The sequence below is a fragment of the Pipistrellus kuhlii genome, unplaced genomic scaffold (genome assembly GCF_014108245.1).
Source record: "Pipistrellus kuhlii isolate mPipKuh1 unplaced genomic scaffold, mPipKuh1.p scaffold_m20_p_2, whole genome shotgun sequence".
NCBI classification, from domain to species: domain Eukaryota; kingdom Metazoa; phylum Chordata; class Mammalia; order Chiroptera; family Vespertilionidae; genus Pipistrellus; species Pipistrellus kuhlii.
Genome location: NW_023425515.1, coordinates 69901431 through 69928428, shown reverse-complemented (window position 1 = coordinate 69928428; position 26998 = coordinate 69901431). Strand labels below are relative to the sequence as shown.

Sequence of the window (26998 nt, the reverse complement as noted above, 5' to 3'; positions counted from 1 at the left end):
CCGCCCTTCAGCCCTACTACAAGTGGAGCCGCCGGCGGACGGTTGCTTGGGGTTATTAGCAAGCGGGAAGTATGGCGGTAGCGCGTGAGGACGCGGCTTTGCCTCCTGGAGAAGGTAAGGCGATCCTCACCCCTGAATCCTAAGCCTTCCTCTATGGAACTGAAGAAAATAATTACCTGGTGGAGAAAAGAAGCCTGGATTTAAGGGGGTGCAGTTCTGGACCAGTTCATTTGATGGGAGCCTGTGGACATCGCGGAGGCGCGCTGCCCTCTGGGAGTTGTAGTCCCCGTGCTCTGCCTCTCTCTGCAGCGTGGTGGCTAGGCCCTGGCGGGGGAACTACAGCCCCCAAGGCTCTTTGCGCGCCAGCATCCCGGATCCCGCGCTCCTTAGTCTACTTGTGTGGTGGGTTTCGGACGGTGGTGACCTTTCTAGGGTGTTTACTTTGAGTCCTGGGTGCCCGAGTGGAAACTGCAGGATCTCCCGCTCTTACTTTACTGCCCCCCTTTCCCTCGGTTCCTGGAACATTCGGGACACCCTCTAGCAAGCGCAGCTCCCTAGCCTGACGCCGAACCCTTTCTTGGAAGTGTCCGGTGGCTCTGATAAAATCAGGGGGTGACCCAGAGCCTACAGTCCGGCGCCCCTGCTCCTGCAGGCGGGGTCCGCGGGCCGGTTCGGTCGCCGCCCCGCGGGGCGCGGGGCGCGGGTGCGCCTGTGACCCGGAGCCGCGGGAACCGAGCGCCTTTGTTTTGGTTACAGCTCTGCCAGCTCCGAGGCGCGGCTGCGCCGTCAGTTTGAGGGCCCGGCTGTGGAGCGGAGCCTTCTCCACGGCTTAGAACAGGGGCTCAGTGTATTTGGGGGACCCTGGGCAATCTGTGGTTCTAAGACGAAGCCTGTCGACTCCTTGGAATGGTGTGCAAAAGCTGTGCGTTTTCCTGGGACACAGTACACAGCTTGCACCAAATCCTCAAAATCCCGTGACTCCCTCCAGACCCCGACCCCAAATGCTAGAAGCCATGAAATAATGGGAAAATATTGAATCTCTTCAGGAGAGCATTCTCGAATAACTATTTCCCTGAGTAGTCTTAGTTTGGGTATGACTGTGACATTGGCCGTTTCTCAGGGCCCTGCCTCCTCCCTCTGATAGCTGCTGCTCACAAACTCCACTTCTCCAGCCCTCCAAGGGCAACTTAGAGGAGGAACAATTAACATTCATAGAGCACGTTTTATAGGAGCTAGAGGACGTTTCAAGTGCTTTTATTTAAATTTTACATCATTTCATTTTCTCTGTATTCACCAAGGCAGGTATTATTATCAAATCTGTCTTACAGATGAGAAAAGTGAGCCCCAAAGAGATCAGTAACTTGCCCAAGACACCACAATGGTGAACTAGTGGAGCCAGAATCTAAATGTCTTTTGTGCTGAATTACTTTAGTGGGTGCTGTGTGTTAGGGATGGGGCTCAGTGCTCTCTTTGCACCACCTCCCTCTATCAATTTAATGAGTTAGGTGCATTATTCCCATTTTGTGGATAAATTAAATGTATATATTTTGATTTGGGGCACTATAGGATATACTGGTAGTTAGACTGTATGCAGGTTAATCTCTAGCAAAAGATGAATTCCACTTAAAAAACACTATGATTACTTAGCCACAGAATGTGAAAATACTAGTTTATATTTAAATGTGAAGAATTCAAAAGTATTTCATTATAGAACTTGAGTGGAATATCACACATCTTGGTATAATTTGATATTTCTGAGGACAAGTGAATAATTGCAATCTGTGGTCCTTTAAAATTTGATTGCTTTCATTTTAAAATCTTGATAATTATTGTGCTGCAGTGTTTTGTAATTCTGAATGGGATTTTATTAGTATAACTAGAGGCCCGGTGAACAAACTCATGCACGGGTGGGGTCTGTAGGCCTGGCTGGTGATGGGGGCAATAGGGGTGGGGGGGCAGGCCCTGGGGGGAGGAGAGGGACCACAGGAGGTTGGCTGTGAGAGCGCACAGACCACCAGGGGCCAGCTTCTGTGTTGAGCATCATAACAACCAATGGACTGATTGTTCAATCACTTAAGCTTTTTTTTTTAAATATATTTTATTGAGTTTTTACAGAGAGGAAGAGAGAGGGATAGAAAGCTAGAAACATCAATGAGAGAGAAACATCGACCAGCTGCCTCTTGCACACTCCCTACTGGGGATGTGCCCACAACCAATGTACATGCCCCTGACCGGAATCAAACCGGTCGCAGGCCGATGCTCTATCCGCTGAGCCTAACCAGTTTTGGCTTAAGCTTTTATTTATATAGATTTCATCCCTGTGTAGTATTTGTGTTTTTTAATAATTTCCTTTCTCTTTTCTAGGATTAGTGGTGAATTGGTCAGGGAAGGGGCTACAGAAATTAAGTCCAAACTTACCCTGTGAAGCTGACATTCATACTTTGATTTTGGATAAAAATCAGATTATCAAATTGGAAAATCTTGAGAAATGCAGACGATTAATACAGGTAAGTATTACATATCTGGGAAAATAGTTATATTAGAACCAGTTTATTATATCTAATAAAATAAACCAAGCAAAAAGTAACTATGCAGGCCTGGAAAGTAGTAAATGCTGCCTTAAATCTTTACATGACAGTTTCTCCTGAAGATGAACACATATGTGCTGCATTAGAGTGGACTAGAAAAAGAGGCATTCGTTTTTAAAAAGACAACATTTTATGTTAGCAAAATATTGTGTTACGATAGCCTTTTATCCCATGATAAGGGTAAACAGTTCATTCATTCAACAAATGTAATTGGGTGCCCCATATATGTCTGGCACTGTTCTAGACTTTGACTGAGATAGTTAAGGACTGCATTCTGTGGAGCTTATATTCTCAGGTAGTTGCTGTGTTAACAACGTTTTCCCTTTAGTAACTGGAGGAGATCTTATTACTGAGGGTAATATGTATTTTCCATTGTTTATGAGTAGTAGCAGCAGCAGCACCAACAAACTACGAGTTATTCTAGAACAGTGGTCGGCAAACTCATTAGTCAACAGAGCCAAATATCAACAGTACAATGATTGAAATTTCTTTTGAGAGCCAAATATTTTGAACTTAAACTTCTTCTAACGCCACTTCTAAATAGACTCGCCTAGGCCATGGTATTTTGTGGAAGAGCCACACTCAAGGGGCCAAAGAGCCGCATGTGGCTCGCGAGCCAGTTTGCCGACCACTGCTCTAGAATATATACCTAAACAACATATGTGAAAAGTACAGATTGGGTTTATATATTTGGACATGTTTGTCCATATAAACAAATCGTTTTAAGCACCCTAATGTGAAAATAATCTATATATTTTATTCCAAAGAGTAATGATATGTTTCCTTTCCATAGTTGTCAGTGGCTAATAATCGGCTGGTGCGGATGATGGGTGTGGCCAAACTGACCCAACTCCGGGTGTTAAATTTGCCTCATAATAGCATTGGCTATGTGGAAGGGCTAAAGGAACTCGTACATTTGGAGTGGCTGAATTTGGCAGGAAATAATCTCAAGGTGAACTGGGTTTTTTTTTTATTTTGTGGGGGAATTTTTTAATAGTTATGTTTGGGGGTTTTTCAATGTATAAAAGTATTCACTGTAAAAAATAAATTTAAGCAGTTTAGAAATTAATAGAGTAAAAAAATAAAAAATGAAAGTACCCACTCACACTGTGCAGGGATAATTTCAGTTAACATAAACTAAGAAAAATCTCATTTTGAAACACATAACACAGTATATTATTTTTTTAAATGTGAACAAAGAACCTATTGTACTTAGAAAAATGAGTCAAACAGAATGAAATGTTAGGAGAAAGACTAAATCATGCTTCATTAAGCTTTAAGTAAAGGTTTAATGGTAGAGTGGAGAATATACTGTTTTAAAGGTGAGGGTTCTGGATTCTAGTCTTATTTCCACCACTTAGGAGCTCTATAATTTTGGGCAAGTTAATAAATATCTCTGTGTCTTTTCGATATGCTAGATGAAGGGACTGGATTAAATGATATTATTAATAGCTGACTTTCATTGAACAATTAATTTAGCTTAGGTATTATTCTAAGCAGCTTAATTGTATTAACTCAGTCTCATGACCGCCTATGAGATAGGTAGTGTCATTATGCCCATTATATAGATGAGGAAACCAAAGAGGAGAGAAGTGAAGTAACTTGCCTGAGGTCACACAGCCAGGATCACAGAGTCAGGATTTGAATCCAGGCAGTTTGGCTCCCCTCTGAACTTGTGAAGTCCTTGCCCTCCCAGCTGTCATGTGACATCACTATGGTTTCTTCAAGTTCTGAATATCTGGGATGATATGATCCTCTACTCCAGTGTTTCCCAAAGTGTGGTACATGTACCCCCAGGGGAACAGGAAGAGTTTGGTGGGGATATGCACTGCACCGTGCTTAGCTGCGCCTAATTCTACGTTCTCATGAGTACGAGGGGTACTCAGCGTTACGAAAATTATACAAGGGTACACATATGTCAAAAGTTTGGGAAACACTGCAGTCTACTCTTGAGAGCAATAATGCAGGTGGAAGCTTGCTCCATAATGTTTTCCCAAATTCCGTTAGCATTGCTTTCTCTTTTTCTTGTTAGGCATCACTCCTCTGCTTCCAATAATAATCAGAGGAGCCCTAGCTGGTTTGGCTCAGTGGATAAAACATTGGCCTGCAAACTGGAGGGTCCCAGGTTCAATTTCGGTCAAGGGCACATGCCTGGGTAGTGGGCTTGATTCCCAAGAGGGGGCATGCAGGAGGCAGCTGATTGATGATTCCCTCTTATCATTGATGTTTCTATCTCTCTTTCTCCCTTCCTCTCTGAAATCAATAAAATCATATTTAAAAAAATAAATAAATAAGCAGAGGAAGCAGGAGACTCAGCTATGAGAAACTAGGGAAGAATTTCTTTATTTTTATTTTGTTTGCATGAACTGATATAATAATTTTCTTGTGCTAGGCCATGGAGCAAATCAATAGCTGCACAGCTCTACAGCACCTCGATTTATCAGACAATAACTTGTCCCAGATAGGTGATATATCTAAATTGGTATCACTGAAGGTAAGTGTGTGTTCTGACTATGTCATTTCTGAAATTTTATACTAAAATACCAATAGAATGTTATCTGATCGACTTTAAAGCAGCCTGCTATATATGAAGAACAGATTATGTTCATTACAATAAAAATTTTTATTACAGTGTGAAACTTTTTTGTTTTTAGTGTCTATAACTGATGTAATTAAAGCTGGTAATTGTAATTCAGGTTAATTCTTATTTACCATCCTTCAAACATGAAATTCCCTTCATGTCCAACCAGCCTGCTAGCAGCTTTGCAGTAAGTACATAGCATGTTGGCGAGGTTGAGCATAATTATTCCTGAACATGAACCTGTGTTCCTGACACTTAAAGTTGCTGTGGGTTTTTTTCTAGTAACAGGCATTAAGTTATCAAAATTAATTTCACTTTAATTTATTTTTATTTTTATTTTTTAAAATATATTTTATTGATTTTACACAGAGAGGAATTGAGAGAGACAGAGAGTTAGAAATGTCGATGAGAGAGAAACATCGACCAGCTGCCTCTTGCACACCCCCCACTGGGGATGTGCCCCCAACCAAGGTACATGCCCTTGACCAGAATCGAACCCGGGACCTTTCAGTCCACAGGCCGACACTCTATCCACTGAGCCAAACCCGTCCCGGCTAATTTCACTTTAATTTAAAAAATAAACTTGTATCATATAACACATTCTATGGAGGGAAATGTATCATGCAGTCAAATAAGTAACAGTTGAACTCACAGCTTCAAAAGACATGTGGGCATTTTCCATATTTTTGTTTCATTGGATATTAATATCAGATGAACTCATTGAGCTTTAGAAGAAGTGCTATTAGCTTAACTTTCCCCATATCTTTAGCAGAACATTCAATGGTTATTTTAAACAATTGATTTAGTCAAATACTAAGAGAATTCAAATGAACTAAAGATGATTAAACTTTTTGTTTTTTCTGAAATGGAGGCATGATTATCTTATTAGAATCTGGGTGTTCAGAGTTTTTGGTTCCTCATCGTTGCTGACCTTGAGTCAGCTTCATCTGTGAGTAGCACATGCTAGCTTGACCAAGCTTTTAGTTTCCAAGAGAATACAGAGACTGTGGGAAAATGGATGCAGAGTTCCAGTCTGGAGCTGGTTGGTCCTCCCCTTTTCCTACCTGTGAAGCAGTAGGAATGAGGACTCCTTCATCTCTAGATCATGGATGGTTTTTGCACCTTAGATCATGATGGGCAAATGATCAGGGGAATTAGAGCAAATTATGAATTGTGGGTTTCCTTCCTCCCTTTCACCCTTCCTCTTTCTCTTTTGGAATTTTTTCTTTATACATGGTTGTTTTAATGAGTATTTTCTTTCTGTTTCCTCACCCTCTATATTGATGTTTTTAAAAGTAATGAACTGTTTGTTGGAAATTGCTCAAGTTTTAATAAACTAAATCTCACAAAATGCCAGTTGCTACAGCTAGCATGTGTTCATGGACAAGTCTTAAAACTTCCTTAGGCTTAGAATGTGGACAAGAAAAGAGAGTGGACCAGAAGATGACCCATGACTCTTCTAGCATTAAGTCTCTGATTTGTGTGCTATGAGATGTATAATAAATAGGTCCCCTGCTTTCATACATACCATTTTGGTTTTTGTCAAAATAGATCCATTCATTTATAATTTTTTCATTTGTAAGTCCTGTTGTTTTTACTTTTAAGACCCTGCTTTTACATGGAAACATCATCACCTCTCTTAGAATGGTTCCAGCTTATCTACCAAGAAGTCTCGCTATCCTTTCTTTGGCAGAAAATGGAATTCGGGACTTAAATGAGGTAAAATTTGAGAATGTTCTTTGGGAACCAGAAAGCTGCAAAATTGTGGGAAAGAAGGAGAAACACAGGAGGAAGTTGTGAGCTCCCTGTTGGACTGTGAGCCTCTTGGAAGAAACTGCATTAAGATGAAACACTGGCTCTAGCTGATCATTATTTTTCTTTCCATTTTTTTCTTAATGTCAGTGGATCATTAAGGCATAATTTCATATGTAATGTGCAGTTGTTCCATTTGTAAATGATTGGAGGTAGAGGGACATCTACACCAAAGAGATTAAGGCACACTGTGCACCTTCCTCTGGCTGCTGTTAGGTTTTCAATTGTCTTTGCTGGGAAGCAGTGCTGATGTTCTCTAAGTGACATTGTGCAGCAAGGAGAGATAGCCGTATCGTTGGAATTTTGGAAGTCGGTGGATAACATGAGTGTTATGTGTCGCTTTTCAGAACAAGAGAGGAATTGTTACATTCTCAAATTGCCAAAGATGTGTAATCACGAAAGCCTTGTGCTTGACACTGAATAGTCCAGTTTGTTCAACAGACATATCCTTTGTTCCAGATCTCTTTCTTGGCATCCTTAACTGAATTGGAACAGTTGTCGATCATGAGCAATCCTTGTGTGATGGCAACACCTTCCATTCCAGGGTTCGACTACCGACCATACATTGTCAGCTGGTGCTTAAACCTCAGAGTCCTGGATGGATATGTGATTTCTCAGAAAGAAAGGTGAACATGACTTTTTTACCATCACATTTACTGTGCAAGTTACTAGACCATTTCTAGCTTTTGACAGATGAATAAGCTGAATATTTCTGTAAATGTGCTTTTAAAATGAAGCTCCTTAGTGCAGTCATATAGCAGACTTTATGCTGCTCGCTTAGGATTTTCTATCCTTTCTGCAAAAGAATTTCAGTTCCAGAGGTTGGGTCTCAGATCAGTCCCACAAAAGCTTATAATTCACTTTTGTAAGGCAGTATTAAGAATAACTTAGGACCCAGCTACCCTTTATGACAGAGACTGTGGGAAAATGCATGCAGAGTTCCAGTTTGGAGCTGGTAGCAGACATGTTGATTGGTCCTACTATGAAGGAGTAGGAATGAGGACTCCCTCATCTCTAGATCATGGATGGTTTTTGCACCTTGGAGTTGGTACCCTGCCTGGTGGGGTCTTTTGGACGCTGGCACTTGATCAGTGCAATTAGAGCCTTAGGAGAGGTAAGGAACTAGGATGTGGGCAAAGGAGTTAGAGGGGATTGTGAGAACTGAAATGAGTTTATTCTCCTCGCTGTGCCTCATTTCACTTCCTCCTCTCAATGCATATGTATATGCATTCATGGACGCAGCACATACATTCTTCCTCACCCTTTTTTGCTCTTCTTTCCTGGAGACTGGCAGCAGTCCCTTGAGGGGTTTCCTAATGAGGGGATGAGTGGTAGATCACAAGGTTTTCCTTTTCTTCTCCCTGCAGTTTCGTCTAGTTGCTGAATCGGTTGTGGGGCAGTGAGGAATGGCAACCAGGAGCTACACAGTGGTGGTGCTGGTGTGGGGTGGGGGACATATGCCAAGTCTAGTTTGCCTACCAAAAAGTGTGGCTTTTTCCTTTATCCTTCAGTAAGTGTTGCCATGTACCCATGAACCTTATTTTGTTTCAAACTGGTTAGTTCTAAAGCTGGAATACGGATTTCCTTGGGTTATCTTCTTCAGATCTTTCTTTAAGTGAAAGAAGTTGTTGGATTTTTCTAAGGTAGTAGGCAACATTTTCACATGAGGGAGGAGCATGGAGAGATGGTTAGAATTGAGAGTCTGGCATAAAGAGAAACCTGGGAGGGGAGGTGAAGAGAGACAAGAGAAGGCTTCACTTATATTTTTCCCTGATCCCCATTAGCTGTGTGGCCTGGGCAAGGCCCTGGCTTCTCCAAACCTTAGTCCCTCATCTGTCAGATGTGGGGAATACTACCTCACTTTCAAAGTAATGAGGATAAAGGATATACTGTAAATAGCATAATACTGGTCATACCCTAGGGGCTTAATAAATGATAACTGTCATTACTTTTGGATAGGGAATAGGGATTGAAGTGGTTTGAAGAAACTAAAGCAAGTGTTAAACAAAATATTTGTTGAGTCTATGAGTAATAATACAAAGGCTATGTTTCTACACTGAAAGTGGTTTTTTACAAGTGACTCAGTTAATTTGTACTTCTTTGAACTTCCTATGAAATGTTTTACAAATGTTTAATTTCAGAGACTCCAAGAGGTAGGGAACAGTGCATTCACTTGGGTAGCTTCCCTTCGTGTGAGTGTCTTGCACCAAAGTCTGGAGGGAGGCAGAGGAAGAGGGCAGCACAATAACAACCCTTTCTCAGATGAATTCTTCTTCCCCCCGGATTTAAAAAAATAAAAAAAAGTGAAGTTTTATAATTCAGGTATAATCTTAAAAATGATATCTACAAATACCCATGTAATCCCCACTGAGAATAAGAATGGGGCATAGCCAGTGCTCCAGAGGTTTGCCCCACTCCCATCATAAAACTCCCTCCCTACTAGAGATAACCATTCTATTGACTTTTGTTGTTGTTGTTAATCCTCACCCAAAGATATTTTTCTATTGATTTTTTTTTTTTTTTAGAGAAAAAGGAAAATGTCTTTAGAGAGACAGAGAGAAACATTGATTGGTTGCCTCCTGCATGTACACACTCTGACTGGGGCCAGAGATTGAACCTGCAACCGAAATACATGCACTTAACCAGAATCAAACCTGTGACCCTTTAGTCTATAGGCCAACACTTAATCACTGAACCTAACTAACTAGAGCTATTTTGACTTTTTGATAATTCAGAAAGATTAGTATTTTTCCTGGTTATTATGAAGTCTTTAAATCACCAGAGTAGCTGAAATTAAAAGGGTGGACAATACTCACAAATAAGTGTTGGTGAGTATGTGGAGCAATTGGAACTCTCATACACTGTTTAGGAATGTAAGTTGTTCAATCACTTTGAAAAGCTGGCAGTATTTACTGAAGCTAAACATACAATACATTCCCTGTAGCCTAACAATTTGACCTCTGGTCTCTACCCTACAAAAAAGGGGGCTCTGTCTACCAAAAGACACATACAAGAGTGTTCATAACAGCCGATTCATAATAGCTTCAAACATTGGGAGCTATTTGGAACATTTGGGAAATGACCCAACTGTCAGTCCACAGAAGAATGGGTAAATAGAAATATTCAGAGTAAAGAACCTAGATTGTTATTGATGCCACACTAGTGAGAAAAATGCTGTTGCAGGTGATGTCTGAGACAACCCTGGAGTCTACACTACTCCCAGGTTTTAGAGTATTTCCGGAAATATGCTATTCAGAGAGGAGGAATTATGCTAAGGGAGAGCTATTGTCTTAAAAATCACTCAGTAGCCTGTGCAGTGTTCAAAACATCCTCCTGGTTAACCTTGGGGATTGTCCTGAGGATAGGAAGGACTTTCCAGCTTTCATATGTATTCAGCCTAACTGTTATTTCCTAAAAACATCCAGGTTAAATTTTTCTCCCTCGTGTAAAGTATCCTAGGTTCCTAGATGACTTCAGGTAGCCAGATCTTAAGTGTGTGTGTCACAGAAAGAGTCACTTGAGCAGCCACCCACCCTGTGGAGCTTTGGCTGGTGCTTTCTGTGGGAGAAGGGCCCCTGTGGGAAGACCAGCACCTTTGTATAGCACATGGGAATTTGGATTTCTTTCTGAGTTTGTGTCCATCTGTTTTACCATTTACAGGACATACTGCGCCTCTATTGCTTAGAGATCAGAACTTAGGAAGCAGAACTTTGGAGATGTTTCTTTTTTTTCCTTTTCTTTTTTTTTTAAAGGATATTCAAATACAGAGAAATAGAGAGAGTAACTAACATAGGAACACCTCAGTACTCACCATACAGCCTCCAGATTGATCAGTATTTTGCTGATCCTGTTTCATCTATCCCCCCATTTTTTTTGTTGGAGTATTTTAAAAGTAAATACCAGTATCATTTTATTCTATACTCTTTTTTGGGGGGAGGGGTGGAAATAGAGCAGGTTTTCAATTTTCTCTCTTAATAGTTGTTAATTCTGTTATATTATGTAAATCATTCCTTTCATCTCAAGAGAAATATATTCCAATGATTTGAAAGTAATGTTATAGCTGAATGAATGCTAGTTTTGTTGGCAATGGTATCTTAATTTTCAGGAAGTTATTTTACCCAGGAGAAAATTTTATGGATTAATACATTTGTATAGTGTATGTTTTTATTTTATTTTATATATATATATTTTTAATAAATCTTTATTGTTCATATTATTACAAATGTTCCTCATTTTTTCCCCCTCCATGGCACCCCTCCCCAGGTTCCCACCCCACCCTCTACCCTTTCCCCACCCCCCATTGTCCTCATCCATAGGTGCACAGTTTTTGTTCAGGTTCTTCCTGCACCCCCCCTCTCCCCCTTTCCCCGAGAATCATCAGTCCACCCCCCTTCCATACCTCTGATTCTATTATATTCACCAGTTAATATTGTTCATCGGGTTTTTAATTCCCTTGGCTTTTAGTTTCACTTGTTGATAGTTACGTATTTGTTGATCATAATTTTTATCTATATCTTCTTCCTCTTCCTAAAGAACTCCTTTCATCAATTCATATAATTCTGGTTTGGCGATGATGAACTCCTTTAGCTTTTTTTTATTAGTGAAGCTCTTTATCTGGCCTTTGATTCTAAGTGATAGCTTTGCTGGGTAGAGTATTTTTGGCTGTAGGTTCTTGCTATTATCACCTTGAATATGTCTTGCCATTCCCGTCTGGCTTGCATGGTTTCTGTTGAGAAATCAGCTGACAATCATATGGGTATTCCTTTATAGGTAACTACCTGCTTTGCTCTTGCTGCTTTTAATATTCTCTCTTTGTCTTTTGCTCTTGGAATTTAATTATGATGTGTCTTGGTGTGGTCCTCTTTGGATTCCTTTTGTTTGGGGTTCTGTGTGCTTCCTGGACTTGTAAGTCTAATTCTTTTCCCTGGTGGGAGAAGTTTTCTGTCACTATTTCTTTCCGTATTCTTTCAGTATCTTGCTCTCTCTCTTCCTCTGGGACCCCCATAATTCTGATGTTGGTTCATTTGAAATTGTCCCAGAGGTTTCTTACACCATCCTCAACTTTCTAGATTCTCTTATCTTCTTGCTTCTACGGAGGAGTGTCTTCTGGCTCTTTGTGTTCCAAATCTTTGACTTGGTTCTTGTGATCTTCCATTCTGTTTTTAGAACTCTGTATAATATTTTTTATTTCAGACAATGTATTCTTTATTTCTAGTTGATCCCTTTTCATATCCTCATAGGTCTCGTTTATTTTATCGGCCTTTTCTAAGAAATTCTTGAAAAACCTTATAAGCGTGGTTTTGAACTCTATTCAGTTGCTTCTTTTCCTCCATTTCTTTTGTTTGTGATCTGTTTCCTTGTCTTGGCATTTTCACAGCTTCCCTGAGTTGGTAGGGTGCCTTTGTGTGCTAAGGTGTCCTATATGGTTCAGTGAGTCAGCCTCCCAGTTACCTGAGGTGGACAGTCTTGGTGTAGCCCTTTGTCGGCTATGTGTGCAGTCTTGTTGTTAAGCCTTGCTTGTTGTTGGTATCACTGGGAAGCGTTGATCTCCAAGCCACTTGGCTATGAGGATTACTAGTGTATGTTTTTTATGAATGAAAAGCAAAGGTAAGAAGAACATTTACATTCGCTGATGCTCCACAGTTTATGGTTTTTCTTGCACTCATACTGTGGAGCATTGGAGCCTGAGCCTTCTTTGTCTTTTTATTTTGTTGTTCCTTCTTCCCAAACTACATGACATCTATAACCTGGAAATGTTGCTTGCTGGTTATGTTCACGTTGACAGTTGCCATTTGCTGTGGACCTTTTTGTGGGGAGAGCTTTTCAAAAAGTGATTTGCTTGGAGAACTTATGGAAACTTAGAGCATATTTCATGAATATTCTGAATGATCTTTATTTTTAACTGTTCTTATGAAATAAAATAAACTTTTTATTAGGGTAAGAATAGGTGATCTGACTTGAGTTAATTACTTGGCATACCACGTATCTCACTGAAGGAAAGCAGTCTCCTTTCTTAGGACCCTGGAAGATCACTAACTAAACTTATATTGTATTGCACCATGACCCTTTTGCATGATTTAACCAGTTATCAAGAGGACAGTTTCTCTTAAGTCTATAATAGGGTGGCTTGACTGTTTTGGACAGTACAGTTTGTATGATGTGGATACCTTGGTATGAAAGTCCAAGAAAATAGTCGTGAATTGGAAGTGATTTTCAAACTATCTGCAGTGCTTAGTTAATTGTATAAAAACAAAGAAACAACGTATATCAAAATGATATAACTTCAACTTCAAGTTGAGGGCCAAGTTTTAAGAATGGCAAAATTGAGGCAGTGGCATGTTAAACAAAAATAAATAAATAAACCAATTCAAACATGTATCTAACTTTATATAAAAATCTAAGTAACCCTTACAACTTGTTGACTGAACAACCTATCAATCGGTCACTATGACACACTGACCACCAGGGGGTAGAAGCTCAACGCAGGAGCTGCCCCCTGGTGGTCAGTGTGCTCCCACAGACAACCACCTGTGTGGCTGGCCAATCTCCCGCAGCCGGCCAACCTCTCTCAGTCCCTCCCCCTGGCCAGCCAGACCCAATTGGCCCTGACCACTGGCCAGGTGGAGGGACCCCACCCATGTACGAATTTGTTCACTGAGCCTCTAGTGGGAAAATAGACAGTAATAGAATTACCTTCCATGAATACAATATCTAACTTCATTGGTTTCCAACTCATGGCCAACCTTGTTCATTTATATCTTCAACTACTTTCTGTTCTCATGTGTTATTTTTAAGATCTCAGATTACATGTAATTTCATCTGTGAATATTTCAGTATATATCTCTAAAAGATAAGGGCTCTTCAAGAAATAACTATAATACTGTTATCACATCTCATCTGAAATAAATTTGGGTACTTATGTTTAACAGTGAATGGAGGGGATATGTATTGCTTCTTTGAAAATAATTTTGAAATATTTGGAACCATTAGTACAAATCTGTGAAAATGTCCCTAAACAAACAAACAAAAAAAAGGTTTAAGTCATGTTAAGAGTAAGGGGAGTAAACCAGAAGGATCGATTAAAAGCTGAGTGAGTTTTATTTATGAAAAACATCCATCAGTGCTATAAAGGTAATTAAGATGGGAGATCATGGTGCTTAAAATTGCATACTAGTACTGTCTGCCTGGTGTCACCTCTTTATATTCCCCAATTCCAGTTTGAAAGCTGAATGGCTCTATAGTCAAGGCAAAGGGAGAGCATATCGGCCTGGCCAGCATGTCCAGCTTGTCCAGTATCTAGCTCTGGTCTGTCCTCTCACTTCTACACTGGGTCTTCAAACAGCAGAGGATGCCAAGCTAGAGAAGATTCTGAGCAAGCAGAGGTGAGCCCACTTATTTATAGCAGTTGATGAATTCACAGTGAAAATACCTCTGAGTCTTTGCTGCAGGGTCAATAGGACTGAGGCAAGTGCCACGGCCCACATTTCTGAGCGTTTTGGCCCCTTGTCACTGCAGCAGTCGGGCAGGGAACTGAACCACACAGTGCAGTCCAGTTTGCTCCATAGCAGCCGCATCGCTAATCATGCCTGAGGAGAGCCAAGCAGAATGGGAGAATGGACTTTTAAAAAAAATGGATCTTCTCTTTTAATGTAGTCACTCCTTTGGGGTTTTTAAATACTAACATTAAGAAGTACAGCTAACAACAAGTGTTAGTGAGGATGTGGAGAAAAGGGAATGTTTGTGCACTGTTGGTGGGAATGCAAACTGGTGCAGCCCCTGTGGAAGCAGTATAGAATTACCTCAAAAAACTAAAAACGGAACGGCATTATGACCCAGGGATTCCACTTCTGGGAATTTATCCAAAGAAACTCAAAACACCCAATTCGAAAGAATATATGTACCCTATGTTCATTGCAGCATTATTTACAGTAGCCAAGATTTAAAGCAGCCTAAGTGTCCATCAGTTAACTAGTAGATGAAAACTGTGGTACATTTACACAATGTAATACTACTCTGCCATAAAAAGGAAGAACATTTTATCCTTTGCAACAGCATGGATGGTCCTAGAGAACATTATTCTATAATAAGTGAAATAAGCCAGTCAGAGAAAGACAAGTATCATGATTTCGCTCATATGTAGAATTTAATGTATTAACTGAACTACCAAGCAAAGAAAGCAGGCAGACAGCTCTGGAGTGGGGAGGAAGAGGGGATGGTGGGGAGGGAAATTGAGCAAAAAAGAAGAAAAGAAGTATAGCCAGAAGCATTTAGTGGTCACTTTTATTTTTTAAACCAGAGATCCTGCCTTAAATTTTGTACAAGTGTATGCATATGAGTTGTCTGTTTATGCAATTTAAAAATAAAGTCCTTAACCCTTTCTATCCAGTGCTTTCAAATGAGACTTTGTAATTTGGTTGTGATTAGAGGTATCTACTTTGAAGATTTTAACTTCTACCTTCCTAATAGGAAGCAGAAGAGCTTGCTTTTCTGGGTATGTGTTAAATCACATCCAATGTTATTGACTTGTAGGTTTCATCAGAGGCAGTTAATGAACCAAAGCCAAAATGAAGAGTTGTCCTGTCTTCCTCCTGCTGAAGCAAAGGCACCAGAGCATTCGAGCCCCCTTCAAGATGGCCAGACAGTCCAGGAGTGCGGTAAGAAAGTAATTCATCTGTTTTCTTCAAGTTGTTGGATCTGTTAAGCATCATAAAACAGAAAAGGTGCATATTTTCATAGTTTTATTAGTTTTTTTACTTAAGTGGTCATTTGGATCTTATATTTCATACATATGTGTATACAGACTCATACATATATATGACCACTTTTTGACTTAAGTGGTCATTTGGATCTTATATTTTATACATATGTGTATATTATACATACTCATACATATATACACTCTCATACATATATATTTTATACATATGTGTATACACATACACATATATTTTTAAAATATTTGTAATTTTTAAAAATTTAGAGCAATGCTACTTTTTGTATTGAGCTGATACTTTGATTATTGAAATAATTTGTTTTCTTAAAAATATTTGGTTTGATGTTTTAGGCTTATTGGAGGAATCAATGAAGGCATTTTATTGCATTTTGCTCTATTTCAGGGATTAGATTTTCTTAAAAAGATGTAACTGAAAAATACGTCTTAACTCACACAAACAAATAAATAAATTTGTGAGGTAATTGATATTTTAATTAACCAGATGTCAGGAATCTTTCACAATATATACATATATTAAATCACCACAATATATACTTACAATATCTTATAATTTTGTATGTTAATTACACCTTGAAGAAGCTGAAATTTTAAAAATCTTTACATATGTAGTGGTTTAAATGAGTCTCTGTTGATTCTTTTAGAACCTGTCATCCAAGTAAATTCTTGGGTTGGGATAAGCAGTAATGATGATCAATCATATGCCGTGAGGAGTAACTTTCCAGCCTCTATACACACTACAAAGTATTCTCGAAATGACCTGCACCTGGAAGACATACAGACAGATGAGGACAAGTTGAACTGTAGTCTGCTCTCTTCAGAGTCTACTTTTATGCCAGTTGCATCAGGACTCTCCCCAGTATCACCTACAGTTGAGCTGCGGCTACAAGGCATTGACTTGGGCCTAGAAGATGGTACAAATGACTCTGTGAAAGGGCAGGAAGACCAGGAAATGGATAAAGAAGAGGATAAAGCTTTGTGGGCTACAAGTGAGAATTCTGTTCAAGTGATAAAAAGTGCAGTTGGTGCAGAGGTCAATGAGAAAGATGGGCAGGTACCTTGCCCTGAGCTAGCAGTAGCCAGTGCTCTCTCGAAAGGTGACACGAACAGCCTTCCATCTTATCCTGAGTCGCTTGGACACAGTGTCTTACCTACAAAACCAGACAGAAAAGAAACCACGTCTGAAATTGCTTCAGAAGAACTTCCTTGTGAGGCTTTTCCCCAGAGCTCTGTTGCTTTGGTACAAGATGAAGTTGCCCTTCAGAAACTGAATGAAGCAGCCACCACACTGCAGGCTTGTTGGCGGGGCTTTTATGCCAGGAACTATAGCCCTCAGGCCAAAGGCGTGCGCTATGAGATCAGGCTGCGCAGAATGCAGGAGCACATTGTCTGCCTCACCGATGAAGTAAGGAGGTGAGGCAAAAGTTCTGTCAGGTGCTGTTTTGTTGGTTTGCGTCATTCTTAGAGTTGACTCGGAACACTGCATCAATGCTGTGGTGCTCAGGACACATTCATACCACATTGCCACACGTGGCTAACTTGTCTCCTACAATAAATACACTGAAAGCATCTCAAGGGCAGACACCATCCCATGCATCTCCATGTCGGTACATAGATGCAGTTTAGCAATAATGTTGAGTGAATACACGCCTTATAAGGCATCTATAAACCTAAACACACAAAGGTACAGAAAATGTAGAAAAACTGGGTAAGTAGAGAAGATGAGAAAGACTACATAGAACTAACTAGGTGACCTGAGAATTAAAGAAAAGAGCAGGAACTTAAAAGGGGTTAAAATACTGGGCAATGGTAGGAATTATGCCTTCATTCCGTGGCTCACTTGTTTTACTGACTGCTGACTCAGAAAAATTAGGATTTCAAAATTTATTTTGAGTATTAGTATTCCAGTCACCGATTATCTATTAATAGTATCAAGTGGGAGAGGAGGAGGCAGTAAAAGAGACTGAGAAGGAACAGCCAGAGTGGTAAGAAAACCACTGGAGTGTGTCCCAACTCCAACAAGGAAATGTTTCGGGAGAGAAGAGAGGCGCTGTAGGGAGGATAGAGAAGTGTACATTAGATTGAGAAGCTGGGGTTATTGGTGGCTTTATTGGGGCTTCAAAGCAATCTTCAGGTTTGATGATTTGCTGAAAGAACTCAGAAAAGCTATTCTGTTCATGATAGTGGTTTATTGAAATGAAAGGATATGAGACACTTTAAAGTCAGCATCGGAGAAAGATGGATGGGGCAGAGCCCAGAAGAAACCTGGCACAAGCTTCTCGGTGTCCTCTCCTGGTGGGTTGTACAGGCAGAGCCTGATTCTCCCAGCAACGATGTGTGACAATACCCGGGAAGCATTGCCAACCAGGGAAGTCTCTCAAGTCTGACACCCAGGATTTTTATTAGGGGTCAGTCACATAGACAGTGACTAACCTTCATACAAGGCCTCAGGTGAACAAAAACACTTATTCACCAGCCCTGGCCAGGTAGTTCAGTTGGCTAGAGTGTTGTCCCAGGTTGTGAGTTCAGTCTCCAGACAGGACACATAAAAGAATTAACCAATGAATGCATAAGTAAGTGGAACAACAAACTGATGTTTCTTCTCTCTCTCTCTCTCTAAACCCAATAAGTAAAAATTAAAAAACAAAACACTTATTCACTAGAAAGCACAGCATTAGCATAAACTATCTGGTTTAGTTCAAAGTCTTACCAGATGGGATATTCCAAGGGCTTAGGTTCCCAGGGCTTACAGGCTACCTCCTGGGAGCCAATTAAGAGCAGTCTGTCTTTAGAATACATTGAGTTTGAACACCCCAGGCCTGCTGGAATTAACCTTTTTCGCCCCGTGAGGTTCTGAAAAACAGCTTCAGTGGCATTGTGGGATGGTGGCAGTTTGGAATAGATTGAGAGTGAATGAGAGGTAGGAAATGAGTGTAGCTAACTCTTTTGGGACGTGTTGCTCTGAGGATGAGAAGAGCTGGAGAATCTGGACTTAAAGAAAAAAAAATTAAAGACAGGCAATAAAGAGCATGTTTATGTATTGATGGAAATGACTCAATAAAGAGGGAAGAACTGATGGTGCAGAGGAAAGAAAGACATGCAGGCTTGAAGTTTTTGAAAAGATTCGAGAGGAAGGTATCCAGTGTGCAAGTATCGGGAGTGGGCTGAGGCAGGAGCAGATATAAGGTGATAGGTTTGATGGTGAGGGGTGGGCAAGTCCTGTATGATGGATACCTCTCCTTTTTCCATACGTATAAGATGTGGTCAACATTTGAAAATGAAAGAGGAGTGTGTGGGAGGTTTATGGAGAGATGTGTGAGTTGAGAGGTGTGCGGTATTCATTTTAAAAGTGAATTTATAAGGGGAATGGAGGAGGATTGCTGGACAGTGTGAGGAAAACTTAAAGCAGTAGGTCAGGTTGTATGGTTTTCATCAGTTCTCGGCTGTTCTATTCTGATGGGGGTGGTTAATTTGGTTCATTCAGGAATGATTTTCCCAAATGTGTATGGAAGGGGAAAGAAGGAAAGGCAAGGAGTCAAAGGTATTTGGGGGTGTTGATTATAATGGTGGATCTTGAAATTTAACTGAGGTAAGAGCCCGGCCGGCATGGTTCGGTGGTTGAGCATCGACCTATGAACCAGGTCTAGGTGAAGATTAGATGTCTGGATTGTCTCAGTGGGGTGGGTGGAAGTGCAGGTGAGCTGGGAAGATGGGAGGTAGTGTCTGTGTGGGCACTTTAGACCATTTTTTAAAAATGGTGTAGTCAAAATAAATGACTGGGACTCCAGTGAGACAATGAGGAGTGGCGTGGGTGTATGGATTATTCTTAGATAGAGCATCAATGGGAATGTTGAGGTCTCCAGAAATGACAAGTATGGGGCAGTGAATGGAGACAGATAATGGGAAATAAACATTTGAAAAGAGTTTGGGGAGATTTAGTTCCTCAAGAAAGAAGGTAAAGAATAGTTTGTACACATCAGTGAGAAGTAGACGCCTGACCCCAATGGTTAATTGAAAAAGATATCTTCCACTTGAGAGGGCTACAATGCCCTCAAAAGTGTGTCTGATTTGGTTAAGGAAAAGTTCACCTAAGAGGTTGACTATATAAGGTGAGAAAAAGTAGGCTTACAATTGAGAAAATGCAAAAATGTAGAATTTATTATTGTACTAGAGGCCCAGTGCATGAAATTTGTGCACAGAGGGGGAGAGTTCCCTCAGCCCAGCTAAATCCACTCCAATCGGGACCCCTCGGTGGTTGGATACCCCTCTCACAATCTGGGATCGCTGGCTCCTAACCACTCACCTGCCTGCCTGCCTGCCTGCCTGCTCCTAACTCCTCTGCCTACCTGTCTGATCACCCCAACCTCTCTGCCTACCTGCCTGATTGCCCCTAACTACCCTCCCCCGCTGGCCTGATTGAGCCCCAACTGCTCTCCCCTGCTGGCCTAATCTCACCCCCAACTGCCTCTGCCTCTCTGATCACCCCTAATTGCCCTCCCTTGCTGGCCTGATCTTGCCCCCAACTGCCCTCCTCTGACAGCTTGGTTTCCCCCAATTGCCCTCCCCTGCCAGCCTGATCTTCCCTGCCAGCCTGATTGCCCCTGACTGCCTCTGCCTGCCTGATCAACCCTAACTGCCCTCCCCTGCCAGTCTGATCTCACCCCTAATTGCCTTCCTCTGCTGGCCAATTTGATTTTGATTGGTCAATTTCTATGCCAGTTAGCGTCAAAAGCTCCGCCTCCTAGGCAGCCATTGGCTCCTTACATTCACCCAGATTTGGTTTTGATTGGTCAGTTTCAATGTCAGTCAGCATCTCTGGGCCTATCAACAGGACCTGATCAGAAAGGCGGGGCTGATCAGCAGCCTCCATGGAGGCCTAGAGAGAAAGGGAGGCATGACTGTTGGCCAGGCTGGGAAATAAAGAGAGGCAAGTTCTGATCAACCCTGCCTCTCTCTGCTGGCCTCTCTCTGAGCCTGATCCACAGCCCCATAGGTAGGCAGTGCTGGGTCAGGGCACTGGCAGCTGCCCCAGTCAATGCTGGATCGCCATGGCAACCCAGTACTGACCAGGTCTGGTTGAGCCTTCGGACATAATGGTCGTTATGACCCTGGCTCTTTATTATATAGATTATTATTGATAATTATTGTATTTTCCACATGAACAACTGTAAGCCTATACTCTGTATAAGAGACCTGGCTAATTACAATTCAGGAATCTCAGTAGGCACAGAAGAAGAGCTTGTGGGGCTAGAGAATGTGAGGAATTGGGTCAGAGATTCAGAACAAGGTGATGGTGACAGTCTGGGAGATAATGGACAACTAGGGGAGCCTTAGATGTCTGATAGGCATAAGTACAGAGGGTGACAGTGAGCCCTTGAAGAGTAAGGGGAAGTGCTGGGATGTGGTGGAGGTGGCTAATTGGAGGGAGGAAGAAGCTCATGAGGAACTAGGGCAAACGGAAGTTTGGTGGGATTAGTCCTGCTAGTCTAGAGGTGTTTCTCACTATTCCTTAACTTTTTGCACCGGATGTCTCTCATGTGTTTGGGTGGAAATTGAGGCCAAATAAAGAGCCATTTAATATTGTATTTTTCATCACTGGCAATACTTTGTGGAACCAATATAATCTGGATTTCAGTCTCATCTCATTTGACTTCTTTGTTGAATCATAGTTTGAAACTTGTTCCAGCTTAGGTATTTTAATAGTGCAAAGGTCTGTTATTTGGTTTTTAATGTCTACAATGCATGTGCTTATTAGTTGTTATAAGAAGTGCAAGTCAACGTTCCCTTCCTTATGTCAATAATGGATTTTGAATTATTATAGATTAAGAAAAGAAAGAGATGAAGAACGAATTAAAAATTTTGTACAAGAAGAGGCTGTTAGATTCCTTTGGAACCAGGTAAATGCCTTCCTGCTGATTTACCTAATGTGTAAACAAAGAAAAATCCTAGATTTATTTAGCTAATCATAGAGTAGTTAGGCATACTAATCACTCTTCCCCAAGGATGTAATTTGTGCTCTTTGTCACTAACTTGAAACTAGGAAGAGATCTTTGTCACATTTTACTTAATCTGAAAAAAAATATTATAATTTTGAACAGGAAAATGAAGTATAAAGATGAAGGCAAGTGACTAAATTGAGGGTTGTTGTTATAACTTTTCAATACATAGGTATAAAAACCCAATTTGAAGTTTTATGTAATTATCTTGTCTTATCCTTTGGTAATATTTGAATGAAAAGTAACTAACATGATTTTTGATAGTTACAATATGCATGTCCTAAATACATGACTTCTTGGGAGAGAGAGTTTGAATCTTATAATAGCACACTTTAGGGACAGTTCAGACAGTTGATTTTACTATAATTATATTTAATTAAATATTTTTTTAAAATAATTCCTTGTAAATATTTTATATAAGAATTTCTCGTAATAGGGTCTTAATACTGAAAAATTCAAAAAACTTTTTTAGCCCTAGTAGTTTTGATTACCGTATTTTTCGGACCATAAGATGCACTTTTTTCCCCCCAGAAGTGGGGGGGAAAAGTCCCTGCGTCTTATGGTCCAAATATAGCCTACACATATACTTTTAAAAAAAAAAGTTGTTTTACTTGCCCGGCTCTGTGTGGTCTCTGTGTGCTTGCCCGGCTCTAAAATGGTTCTAAATGCTGCTGTTTACTTTACAGGGTTGATTACATGTGTTTATGACTGTGATGTTGGGTTTTAATGCACATAAAATATTTTAGGACACTATTTGTTTCAGAATCTTTTTTTCTTCATTTCCCTTCTCTAAAAACTGGTGCGTCTTATGGTCTGGAGCGTCTTATGGTCCGAAAAATACGGTAGTTGATAGAGCATCGGCCTCTGGACTGAGGCGTCCCAGGTTCAATTCTAGTCAAGAGCACATTCCCAGTGTGCTTGATCCCCAGTGTGGGGCATGCAGGAGGCAGCCCATCAATGATTCTCTCTCATCATTGATGTTTCTATCTCTCCCTCTCCCTTCCTCTCTACAATCAATAAAAATATATTTTAAAATAATTTTTAAAAACACCTTTTTAAGGTTTTATAATTACTGTTACTAGGGGTATGCTTAAATAAATTTTATAAATAACAATACTGTGGGATGCTATAGAACAGTTAAAAAGAAGAACTAGGCTGACATGGGAAGATCTCCAAGATAACACTGTTCAGTGAAAAACAGCAAATTGCAGAACCTGATGCTCCACTTCATTTTAAAAACTCACTTTGTATTTGAAAATATATAGTAAAAAGTCTGGAAGGATAAATATCAAACTGCTATCAATAATTACCTTGAAGGATAATCAAAGGGAAACTAAAAATTTCTATATATTGCTTTTTTGTTATAGATGTTATAGTAAAATTTTGACTTCTTCATTGTACTTGAAAAAATGTAAAGGACATATTACCAAGAGCTCAGGGTGTTTGAGGGTATTTTTTAGTTGTATATACGATATTGTTAGATAATATTAAACTCTTATTCCAAATGGATATCTAAAATGAAATTCTACTTATATCGATATTAGAGAACCTACTTATATTAGTAGACTATAATCTGTCTAATTATATGGACCTCAGTGTATATTGAGTACCTTATTGGCCCCTTAATCAGCTAGACAAGTGCTGTTGTACTTCTGATTGTTTTTCTAGTAGAAGCAAGAGAATTGCTTTGGGCCAAGGACATGTACCATTGTGCCAGCCTGGTTTAGACGAAAGGTGCTTTGGAAAGGGTAAGGGAAGTCAGGATGCTTCTAACTCCAGTTTTGCTGCTTCCATTTACCAACTTAATGTGTGTTGGGAATAAAACTCAAAGGACAATTATAAAACAGGCATGACTTTTTTTTTTTTTTTATAATAAAATTACATCCTTTGGTTCATAGGTAAGATCTCTGCAAACTTGGCAGCAGACTGTGGACCAGCGTCTAAGTTCCTGGCAAACCGATGTTCCTCCTATTTCAAGTACTCTGGTGCCATCTGAACATCCATTATTCCCCCAAAGCCAGGAGCCCTCTTCTGATCAAAATTTGGATTGGTTCATTGCTCCTGATGAAGCTCCTCAAAAGAAATCCTTGCCAGAATTTCCAGACTCTGGGTTTCATTCCTCTCTAACAGAAGAAGTTCGCTGTTTGCAGGATTCTTTGGATTTTGAAAAAAGTTCCGGAGAAAGCACTGAAAGTTCGATAATGGGGAATTCCACTGACACAGTCAGACATCGCAAAAAGTCAGGTGTAGCGGATGTTAGCGAAGAACATGGTGAGTGGAGTAAGGAAAGCTCAAATAGTGAGCAGGACAATAATCTGCTTGAGCAGTACTTAACTTCAGTTCAACAGCTGGAAGATTCAGAGGAGAGGACACATTTTGCTGAAGGGGCAGGAGATAGTATGCTTCACCTAGATCATTCCCCTGAAAAGTTAGATGCCTTGTCTGACAATGCTTCTGTAGATGGTACTCATGTCACATCTGCTTTGCAAGATGCAATCAGCCAGACGCCAGAGGATTGTAAATTAAATGCAGAAGTTGAAGGGCAGCAGTCAGAGTGTGATTCTACATTTCAGGAATTGCATGTTGGTATTGCTGTGTAGCATGTCTGGGTGCTTCAGAAGCAGAATCCACTTAATTTTTCTTAGGAATATTTTCAGTTGCTTTTTTTTTTTTTTTTTTTTTTTTTTTTTTAAAGGGGAATTTGAATAGACCCTCAATTTTGTTATTATTTATATAGAATGTATATTCTGATCTCATATTTTCCATATTCTAGATACTGAAGTCAATCTTCATATTGATTGGGTTAGCCTCTTTTACATAGCTGTAATTTATCAAGAAATATTTATATTGGAAGCTATAGGCACTTTATTTCTTAACTGGATTGCATCAGTAGTGTTTCTGCTTTTGTATGTATTCATTTGCTTTCAAAAATAAATTAAAATATCTTAAATAAGATAGAAAAAAATAGCTTAAAGATATAAATAAGAGAAGTGACTCCTCTGTGTAAGGAAATTGTTTGGTTAAGAATGCAATTAATTAAAATAAAGGTAAACAACATAAATGAGGATTGTGAAGTATTAAAATTTGCCAGCCTCCTTCAGGGAAGACCTTGTGTTTTTAAGCCTTTTTCCTCCCTTATTAGTCAAGGAAAACTTTTTCTTATTAGCAAATAGGGGGAGAAGGTAAGATTATAGAATTTTTCAGTAGGGATGATAAATTGTCTCTTGGAAAACTTCAGTTTATATCATGTATTAGTTTTAACATATGAAGCCAAATGTTCCATCCATAATTAAAATCAAACTTATTTAAAGAGGCAATATAAGAATATTTCTCTTAGATATGAAAAAAGTAAATACACTAGGCTCTATTCATTTGGAATAATGTCATGACAAACATTTGTTACCTTTCACTTAGTCCTTTTTTTGCCTCCCAGATAAGTATGCATGTGCCAATATATTGCCAGAAATTCATGTATATTCATCTTGTATACTGCTTTATATTTGCATATGTATTTCAGCAGAAGATCTGTGTCATTTAGTTCACTTTTGATCTCTATGTCTTAATGAAGAACATTTAAAATGATACTAGTGGTAGAATATGGTGAGTTGGTTTTTTTTAAGAACAATTTTCTATCTAAATCTCTGAAAAAGGTGCCACATTTGCAAGACAGTTTAACAGTGAATGAGAAGAAATAAACCTCACTTTTATTTTTACTTGTTAAAAAAGAATATATATCTAACTCTGGGAAGAAATGATAATATTGTGTTTGACTATTACAGGTACCTGTATATGTAAATCAAGGATAATTTTTTGGAATGTTCTAATACAGTTAAATAATTCATATCTGATTTTCCTCAGTCTGTGAACATACAACTATTTGAAATGAAGGCAATACTTATTCTCCAAATTTAGGTGCTAAATATCTATTTATTCTGTGACAGTCAGTAGATACCCTTCTTTAAAGTTATATACAATAAAAACTTCTGATTCTTAAGAATAAGGTCAGGGATCACATGTTATTCTTTTCTAATAGTTAGAAACATTTCTCCAGTATGGGTAAGATATATTTTCTTGGTTTATAAATATGTAGCACTCAGGTTAAGAAGACTTGAACTTCATTCTCAGAAATCCAAAATCTCTTGAAAAGGAATTATTTTCTGTCTCTTATAATCTGAACAACAGTCCTGTGTTCAAAAGTATTTTTCCTAATGAAGCTTGTGTAATGTTGAAAGCATGTTAAATAAAAATAGAATTTTTTGCTTTTTGAATAATGCTAATTATCTTTTACGAATGATTTTTAATTTCTTCTTAAATAGTCCCTATTTTTCTATTCTACAGTTAAGTGCCTCATTGCTGCCCATTGTTAGACAAAGAAAAATCAACTTGCACTCCACTAATTACAAAAATGCTGCTTCATAGTTCATTAATTTCTCATTAAAGCTCCTGAAATGTCCTGGTTCAGTATTGCTTAAGTAGGTTACTGCCGAAATCTTGTCCCTCTTCTCTTTTTTTAAGAAATAGCAAAACACAACTACATTCATTTGAACATGAGCATTGTCAGTAAGATTTCCCTTTTACCTTTCCTTTGTATTTCTAGTGTATAAGTAGTGTTCAGTGTGCTTTTATTTTAAAATTAACAGAATAGCCCAGTCAGTGTTCTCGGTGGTTGAGCGTGGACCTTTGAACCAAGAGGTCACTGTTCGATTCCCAGTCAGGACACATGTCTGGGTTGCAGGCTCGATCCCTAGAAGGGGATATGCAGGAGGCAGCAATCAAATGTTTCTCTCTCATCATTGATGTTTCTATCTCTCTCCCTCTCTCTTCTTCTCTGAAATCAATAAAAATATACTTAGGATTGACAGAATATGTTATTAATATCCTGCTCTTCATTCTATTTAACTCTTCATTCTATTTAACCACGGGGGCAATTCAAGAATGAGTTATTAACAGTGATTTTTTTTTGCATTTTTTATGGTTCTATGTGCTTCATATATATATTGTGACATATTTATGCATTTCAATTCTCTATTATGTGTTGAAACTTTGCTATTTTTTCATATCACTTCATATTATTTTTTTTTTAAATTTCTTAGTGATTTCCTCCTCAGTACTTAAACTGTCCTTTTGTTCTATTGTTTTTCTCTTTCATGGAAACCATGTTCTTTAGAAGCTTGTTTAAACCAAGTTAATGGCCTTTTAGGCTTCCTCCATGTGAATGGGAGTTCACTTTTTGAATAATAAGAATTATGTGTCACGGGGGGCATCAGGATATTAGAGATGCTTGGGTGGG

At 39.5% G+C, this 26998-nt stretch overlaps 1 protein-coding gene across 1 annotated transcript; it reads left to right on the top strand.

Annotated features, from left to right (window-relative positions):
- CEP97 (centrosomal protein 97) lies at positions 1-25981 on the top strand. The gene is made up of 11 exons (XM_036445048.2): positions 1-114; positions 2365-2507; positions 3382-3540; positions 4981-5082; positions 6775-6888; positions 7441-7607; positions 14199-14363; positions 15511-15635; positions 16357-17125; positions 21534-21609; positions 23607-25981. The coding sequence occupies exons 1-11, from the start codon at positions 72-74 to the stop codon at positions 24306-24308; spliced, it is 2565 nt and encodes an 854-aa protein (XP_036300941.1). The 5' UTR covers positions 1-71; the 3' UTR covers positions 24309-25981.
- The last annotated feature ends 1017 nt before the right edge of the window (positions 25982-26998 follow it).